Below are 8,187 nucleotides of genomic sequence, written 5' to 3' on the forward strand. Positions count from 1 at the left end.
GTGTGCCCCGTCTATGCGGAGGGCTGGGCTGGGGGGGATCTGTGGGGGCTCCAGCAAGCCCTGTCCCACGTCTCTGGGTCTGGAAGGCGTCTTGCTGCTGGTACCTCCCCTTGCCTGGGCGCTGCCTGCCTCCTGCCCTCCCTCCCCACCACAGGGCCTCGGGACCACGGAACTGAGATGGCTAAAAACTGAGATGGCTAAAAATAGCCCCTTTCCGGAGCCCGCACTGCAGCCCCAGCCTGTCCTTGCCTGCGCTGGCTGCCAGCCAGCTGACTCGGCACAAACTCCGCAACGAAGGGGGGGGACTTTGCTGCTTCCCTGGGCTTGGGGGGGGGAGCAGAGCAGTGTCCTGTGAGAGGCGGGACCTCATGGCACCGTGCGAGGGGTAGGGGCTTGCGGTGGGAATCCCGGCAGGGAGTGGGGATGTGCCCCCTCTCCAGCGCCTCGCAGCTCCCGGCTGTGGGTCCTGTCCCACAGCCGGGGTGGCAGAGTTGGGCTCCATCCCCACTCCCACGGTCATCGTCCCTCCTGGCTGCCAGCCTCTCCGCTTCTTCCCTGTGGGTGATTTCTCCCCCAGGAAGGCTGGCCCACCCTCTCCGTGCAGCCCCCGCAGTCAGCGCGGTGCTGCAGTGCAGGGCGGTGCTGCAGCGCTCGGGTTAAACCAGGCCCTACCACCCCCCAGGGAGCCACGCTTCCAACAGGGACGGAAGACAAAACCCAAACCACGACGGTCCTTTGCAGAGCAGGGGGGGCTGGCCCTGTTTCCAGCCCCTGTGCAGGCAGCCCACCAGGACACGGGGGTCCTTCGTGCCTGCCGTGGGCTGGGTTCGCCCCCGGCGAGGGCTGGGCTTTCCTCCTGGGAAGGCAGCCGGCGCCCTGGAAAGCCCCGTGTCACCCCCCAGCCCTGGGCGACAGATCCCAGCCCCCCCAGGCCAGGCTTTCCTGCCGCCCTCACCATCTCTTCCCCCCCACACCCCCACAGGAGGCAGCAGAGCCGGGGCGTCTCTGTAAGCACTTTATTTGGTTATTGCACAGAAAGCAAATAACAGTGGGCTGAGGTTCCTAGTGCACCGTGTGTCTGTGAGCATTCCTGCAGCGCCCAGCCTCTCCCACCGAAGCTGGCTGCAGCCTGGGTCACCGCTCGGAGGGACAGTCGTCACCCCCAGGCCAGGGAAAGACCCCGAGGACCCCACCAGCCCCTGTCCCAAGCAGCTAGAGCTCTGCGTTGCACTCGTCCATCGATTGCACATACATAAATAAATGCACTTATTGGAGAAGGGCGGTCGGTTCCCCCGGGGTCTCTTCTCCTCGGTTATAATTCAAGTGTTTACATGTGGCGCTCGGCGTACATCACATTCTGCTAGGGAAGCTACCGGCCAAATCGCCGGGGCGGGGCAGCGAGGGGCTGCGTCTCTCACACGGACATATTGCTAAGGTAAAGCCCGGCCCGGCGGGGGGTCCCCACCCCGGGCCCGGCCGTCGGAGGGGAGCGGAGCAGCTCCTGCACCCAGAGGTGCTCTTCGGCGCCCGGGGCTCTGCTCACTTCTTCCCCGCGGCGGGTGCCGGCTCTGGGGCTTTGCCCTCCTTGCTGGAAGGGGCCTCTTTAGGGGCCTCCGCCTTGGGGGGCTCTTTACTGGCTTTGGGCTCATCTTTGGGTTTCGCTTTAGCTTTGGGCTCCTCCACCTTCTCCTTCTTGGGCTCCTCCACCTTCTCCTCGGCCTTTGGCTTCTCAGCCTCCTTCGCAGCCGCTTTGCCGGCCTCCTGCTGAGGTTTTGGCGGAGCCTCCTTCTCGGCCTTTCCTTCTTCCGCAGGTTTGGGGACCGGCTTGGTCACCTCCTTCACCTGTGGGGCTGGAGGCTCCGGCACAGCAGCCGCCTTCTCTTTGGGCTTCTCCTCCACCTTGGCCGGGACGTCCTTCTTGGGAGCTTCCTCCTTCCTGCCCTCCTCAGCTCCGGGCTTGGAGGGAGCCTTCACCTCCTTGGGCTGCTCTTCCTTCACAGGGGCTTTTGGCTCCTTTGGAGGGGAGGGGGTGGGCTCCTTGGCCGGGGCCGCTTCCTTCTGTGGAGACTTGGCCTCCTCCTTCGCAGGAGATTTGACTTTCTCAGGGGACTTCACGGCCAGGGTCTTGGCCTCCTCCTTTGAGGGGGTTGGGGGCTTCTCTGGGGACTTCACGGCCGGGGTCTTGGCCTCCTCCTTTGAGGGGGTTGGGGGTTTTTCAGGGGATTTGACAGTTGGGGTTTTGGCTTCCTCTTTTGAGGGAGTTGCAGGTTTCTCTGGGGACTTCACAGCTGGGGTCTTGGCCTCTTCTTTCAAGGGGGTTGAGGGTTTCTCTGGGGACTTGACAGTTGGGGTCTTGGCCCCCTCTTTTGAGGGGGGTGCAGGTTTCTCTGGGGACTTCACCGTCGGGGTCTTGGCCTCCTCCTTTGAGGGTGTTGGGGGCTTTTCAGGGGATTTGACAGCTGGAGTCTTGGCCTCCTCCTTTGAGGGGGGTGCAGGTTTCTCAGGGGACTTCACAGCCGGGGTCTTGGCCTCCTCCTTTGAGGGGGGTGCAGGTTTCTCGGGGGACTTCACAGCCGGCGTCTTGGCCTCCTCCTTTGAGGGCGTTGGGGGCTTTTCAGGGGATTTGACAGCTGGAGGCTTGGCCTCCTCCTTTGAGGGCGTTGGGGGTTTTTCTGGAGACTTCACAGCCGGGGCCTTGGCCTCCTCTTTTGAGGGAGTTGAGGGTTTTTCTGGGGATTTGGCAGCTGGGCTCTTGGCCTCCTCTTTTGAGGGGGTTGCAGGTTTCTCTGGGGATTTGACAGCCGGGCTCTTGGCCTCCTCTTTTGACGGGGTTGCAGGTTTCTCTGGGGACTTCACCGTCGGGCTCTTGGCCTCCTCCTTTGAGGGGGGTGCAGGTTTCTCTGGGGACTTCACAACTGGGGTCTTGGCCTCCTCCTTTGAGGGGGTTGGGAGCTTTTCAGGGGACTTGACAGCTGGGGTCTTGGCCTCCTCCTTTGAGGGGGACTTGGGTTTCTCTGGGGACTTGGCCTCCTCTTTTGCCGGAGACTTGGCCTCCTCTTCACCTTCTGCTTCAGCTTTCTCCTCTTCTTCTTCCTCCTTCTCTTCAGCTTTCTCCCCTTCAGCCTCTTTCTCAGCTGTCGCCTCCTCCTCCTCTGTGACCTCCTCTGTCACCTGGATTTCCTCTGTCTGCTCCTCCACAATCACTGTCTCCTTCTCAGATTTTTCCACCACCTTGATCTTGTCCTCACTCTTCACCTTGATGTCGGTGATGATGCTGGGAGCCTTGGGGACCACCTCAGGGAAGGAGAGCATCCCAAAGCCAGACTCGATCCGATATTCCTCCCCTTCCAAGAGCTTTCTGCCAGGAAGAGACCAGAGCAGGGCAGTCAGTGATTGCTTCTCACCCAGCTCTCGCCTCCTCCCATGACCAGGAGCCGCCAGCCATGCCCTGCAGCTCCATCTCCCTCCTTGCCCTGCTTTCGATGTGCCGGCTGACCCTCCTGCTCCTACGCCCTGGGCTGTGCAGGTTTCCTCATCCTTTCCTCTGCAAGCCATGAGCAGGGCTGGGTCACCCAGCTGGACGTTGCCCACCATGGTCTTGGAGGACGGATGGTCTCTTTCTCACCAAGAAGGGCCCAGGTGTTAGCGAGGGCCCTCAAGGAGTGTCCCCAGAGACACCAGCACTAGGGACTGGCTGAGACCCTCCCACCTTCCCCTTGCCCCCCCCATACCGATAGGCAGCAATTTCAATGTCCAGGGCCATTTTGACATTGAGCAGATCCTGGTACTCCCGGAGCTGAGCTGCCATCTCCCACTTGGTGTTCCTCAGCTCGCTATCAAGCTGCTGGATGGTTTCCTGCGGGTAGACAGAGCAACTGGTGACAGGGGGGGCCAGTCCCCAGGAGCAGAGGGACACAGAGCACCCCTAAACAGTCCCCTGGTCTCCAAGGAGGGACTGCTCACGCAGCACCAGCGTGCCTTCGCAGAGGGGTCTGCAGCCACCTCCCCCTGCAGACACAGAGGGAAGGGGACACGTCCAGGGGCTGTCTCAGTGTGTCCGGTTCCCTTGGGGGAACCAGCAGGAGCCCTGCAGCGCCTCGGCTGAGAGCTGCACTGCAGCCAGCTGAGCCCCCGGCCCCCTCCCAGGGCTCCCTCCAGCGGGGACAAGCTGTGGGAATGTTTCTAGGACTCTGAGTGGTGAGTCTGGTGGCCACCAAACCCCAGCCTGAGGCTGATGAGGATGGGGCATCACCCTGGGGACAGTGTTTCAGCCCTCTGTGGTGCAGCTCCCAGCTCTGGGACACGAGATGTGGCCTGAACCCTGGGCACGGTTCAGTGGTGTCTTTGGCAGCGCGAAGCCAGGCAGAGACGTGGGACAGCTCTGTCATGGGTGAGGGACACAACAGTCCGGCTGCAACCTCAGGCTCTGGGTACCTGCTCACCAGGAGCTGGGGAAGGCTGGCTCTAGACACAACCCTGAGTATTTGCCGCTGGTCGTCACCAACTCTGAAGCCAAAGCACCAGTGCTGCTCCTCCCCGGCAGCTGGATGGTCCCTCCCCACCAAAGGACGTCTGGGACGCTGCCCGCGGCGCCACCTTACCTGGTAGGACAGGACATCTGCCTGATGGCGCTCCTCCGAGTCCTGTCTCTGCCTCTCCAGTGACTCCTGGGTCCCTCTGAGGGCTTCGAGCTCGATGGTCTTGGACTGGAGCTGGCGGCGGTACTCGCAGATCTCCTCCTGGGCCAAGCGGATGGCGTCCGTGTTCACCTTGGCAACCTCCGAGAGCTTGTCCAGCCTCACTGCAACAGGGGAAAGGAGAGGCTGCAGGGAGGGAGGCTGCAGTCTCCCCTTCTCGGGGAACCTCAGATCCTTCAAGACTGCGCATCCCCTGCGTGCGCATCCTCCGCAGAGCCGGCCCCGGCAGGGGCTCCCTGCGTGCGCTGCCTTCGCCAGCCCTTGCTCCCTCTGCGCTCGCCCTGCGCCAGGGCGGTGAAGGTGCCCGGGCAGGATGGGTTGGGCGGGTGTTTTCACCAGCCTGGACTTTATCCAGTGCAAACCCACGCTGCAAACCTCCCTCTGCCCTTCAGCTCCTGCCACAACCCCCGTGACCCAGAGAGCCGCCTGCTCGCCCTGCTCACGCCGCCTCGCCTCGCCACGCCCTGCTCCGGCCGGACGCGCTGTGCTGGGGCGAGGCGGGGGGAAGGGGGGGGGGGGGGGTGTTTGCCGCAGCGTCCCGCAGCCACCCCAGGGGACGGGGGGGGGGACATGGAGGGGGACAGAGGGGGACAGAGCCTGCTGCTCCCGCCGGCCCCGGGAGCCTCCGCCCCGCGGGACAAGCGCGCCCGTGGGTGCCGCGCCCGCCGCTCTCCAGGGTGCTGAACCGCCGCTCTCCAGGGTGCTGAACCCCGCCGCGCCGCTCGCCAGCCCCCAGCGCGCCCATGGGTGCTGAGCCCCGGGGTGCCGATCCCCCCCCCTCCCCCCGGTACCGTAGTGCCCCACCCAACAGCGCGGCAGGGACACTCCCTGCTCCCCCCCCCCCCCCCGGCAGGGATGCGGCACCCTCCCCCCCCCCCCCCCCGCGCTGTAGTCCCCTCCCTGCAGCGCACCGCAAACACTCCTGGCCTCGCTCCAGCGGGGAGGGACGGGGAGCGCAGCCTGCAGCATTAAGGGGGTCCGGCACCCCGAAAACTTGGGGGGTGCCGGGGCAGTGACCATGCCGCCCTCCCCGAAACGCGCTGCGGGGCGGGGTCAGCGCTGCCGCAGACAGCGGGGAGCTGGTGGCAGCGGTGGGGTACCCCAACGCCGTCCCAGACGCTGGATATACTGGGGGGCCCTGCACCCCCCGGGGCGGGGGTACCCCAACGCCCTCCCGGGGCGCAGTAGAAACGGGGGGTCCCTGCGCCCTGCGGTTGCTCTAACGCCCTCCCGGAGCGCGGCAGCCCCGGGGAGGGGGGGGGGGCCCTCGGCGGGGTGCGGGGGGGGGGGGACGACTCACCGCGGAACCACTCCTCGGCCTGCAGGGTGCTGCGGGCCGCCGTGCCCTCCAGCTGGGCGCGCAGGTCGCGGAGGGCGGCGGTGACGCCGGGGCGCAGGGCGGCGGGGGGCTCGGCGGGGGCCTCGGGGCCGGCCCCGCGCAGCAGCGCGCCCACCTCGGCCCGGTGCTGCCGCCGCAGCAGCTCCGCCTCCTCCCGCAGGGCCCGGGCTCGCTCCTCCAGCGGCCCCCGCGCCCGCTCCTCCTGCGCCGAGCGCTGGGCCAGCCCGCGGGCCGCCGCCTCCAGCTCGGCTCGCTGCCGGGCCTCCTCCTCCAGCCGCCCCCGCAGCGCGGCCACGTCCTCGGCCAGGCGCGACCGCTCCAGCCGCAGCTGCCCCTTCTCGGCGCCCAGCCGCAGGACGGTCCCCCGCATGTCGCGCAGCTCCCGCGCGTACAGCTCGCCCATGGCCGAGCGCCCGGCCTGCTGCTGCCGCAGCGCCGCCGCCTCCGCCGCCAGCGCCCGGTTCTGCTGCTCCAGCGCCCGCACCCGCTCGATGTACCCGGCGAAGCGGTCGTTCAGCACCTGCAGCAGCTCCTTCTCGTTCCGCGCCCGCGGTTCGCCGTTCAGCGAGTCCAGGCTCTCGGTGGAGGAAGCGGCCGCGCTGCCGCCGCCGCCAGCCCGAGCCCGCCCCGCCGGCCCCGGCCACGAGTAGAAGCCGCTGGAGGCGGCGGAGCGCGGGGCAGCGCGGCCCGGCTCCTTGCGGAACCCCCCCGGGGGGCCCAGCAGCGTCTCCAGCACCAGGCTCATGGCGACCCCCGCCCTCGCTGCGGCACCGCCGCCGCCGCCGCCCGCTTTATAGGGCTCGGGGCGGCCGCTCCGCCCCGCCGCCGGCAACGGGGATGGGCACCGGCACCGCCCCGTTCCGCCGCCGCAGCCCCGCGGGTGCGGGGGGACCCCACGGCCACGCCCCGGGGGGGGGGAGCGGGGACCCGTGATGGGGAACGGGGGCCACCCGGGAAGGGAGTGGGGACCGTCCGGGGGGAGAAAGGGAGCCCCCGGGGCAGAGCGGGGACCCCCGGGAGGGGAGAGGGGACCCCCCGGGATAGAGCGGGGACCCCTGGGAAGGGAGCGAGGACCCTCAGGGCAGAGGAGGGACCCCCAGGAAGGGAGCGGGGACCCCCGGACAGAGCGAGGGGCCCGTGAGAAGGGAGCGGGGACCTCCAGGGCTAAGCGGGGACCCCCGGGAAGGGAGAGGGGACATCTGGGAAGGGAGAGGAGACCCCCAGGACAGAGCGGGGACCCCCAGGAAGGGAGCGAGGACCCTCAGGGAAGAGGAGGGATGACCGGGAAGGGAGTGGGGACCCCCAGGGCACAGCGGGGACCCTCCGGACAGAGCGGGGACCCCCGGGGACAGAGCGAGGGGCCCATGGGAAGGGAGAGGCGGCCCTCAGGGCACAGCGGGGACCCCGGGGAAGGGAGTGGGGACCCCCCGGACAGAGCGGGGACCCCCGGGGCACAGCGGGGACCCCCCGGACAGAGCGGGGACCCCCGGGGACAGAGCGAGAGGCCCATGGGAAGGGAGAGGGGACCCTCAGGGCACAGCGGGGACCCCGGGGAGGGAGAGAGGACCCCCCGGACAGAGCGCGGACCCCCGTGGGAAGGGAGAGGGCAGGGCTCCCCCGGGGGGAGCACGGACCCCCCGGGCAAGGAGCGGGACGAGCCCGGGCAGAGCAGGGCCCCGCCGCGGGGTGAAGCAGAGCGGGGGGACCCGGGGGGCACAGGCAGCCCCCTCCCGCGGGCGGGACGGCGGAGCAGGGCCCCGGGGGGGCTCAACCCCCCCCGCTCTGCCACCGCCCGGGGGCCGGGCACCGCTGGGGCCGCGGCCGTGGGCTCCGGCCGGCTGGAGGGGCCCGGGGCTGCCAGGGGGTCCCCGGGACCCCCGCCCCGAGCGGGTCGCGGGGGGCTCCAGGCGGGGGGGGGGCGGGGGGGGGGGCGGGGCCTCCGCCCGTGGGGGTGGAGCCCAGCCGACGGCGCGCACGGGCCGCCCGGCCAATCAGCACTCGCGGGTCATCTGGCCAGCCGGCAGCCGTAGCCCAGCCGGCCAATCGGCACAGCTGTAGCCCAGCCAATCGGCACACAAGGAGCTCAAGCGGGTCAGTCAACCCGCAGGTAAGCGGAGCTCAGCCAGTCAGCGCGCAGGTACATAATCCTAG

General features: G+C 68.5%; 1 protein-coding gene across 1 annotated transcript; it reads right to left on the reverse strand.

The window, feature by feature from the left end:
• Positions 1-1,011: 1,011 nt before the first annotated feature.
• Positions 1,012-6,993, reverse strand: NEFH (neurofilament heavy chain). Its single transcript, XM_075516347.1, has 4 exons — positions 5,998-6,993; positions 4,602-4,801; positions 3,732-3,856; positions 1,012-3,358 (listed from the first exon to the last, which is right to left on the reverse strand). Exons 1-4 carry the CDS (start codon positions 6,779-6,781, stop codon positions 1,540-1,542), a joined length of 2,928 nt encoding a protein of 975 aa, XP_075372462.1. The 5' UTR covers positions 6,782-6,993; the 3' UTR covers positions 1,012-1,539.
• Positions 6,994-8,187: the final 1,194 nt, after the last annotated feature.

This window comes from Mycteria americana, chromosome 13, assembly GCF_035582795.1.
Source record: "Mycteria americana isolate JAX WOST 10 ecotype Jacksonville Zoo and Gardens chromosome 13, USCA_MyAme_1.0, whole genome shotgun sequence".
Taxonomy (NCBI): domain Eukaryota; kingdom Metazoa; phylum Chordata; class Aves; order Ciconiiformes; family Ciconiidae; genus Mycteria; species Mycteria americana.

Excerpts from the sequence above, each read along its gene's own strand:
- NEFH (XM_075516347.1), bottom strand. The coding sequence starts at position 6,781 with ATGAGCCTGGTGCTGGAGACGCTGCTGGGCCCCCCGGGGGGGTTCCGC. Across the intron at positions 4,802-5,997 it reads GGCCGAGGAGTGGTTCCGCG|TGAGGCTGGACAAGCTCTCG; the intron begins GTGAGTCGTCCC and ends CCCCTGTTGCAG. Across the intron at positions 3,359-3,731 it reads ATTGAAATTGCTGCCTATCG|AAAGCTCTTGGAAGGGGAGG; the intron begins GTATGGGGGGGG and ends TCTTCCTGGCAG.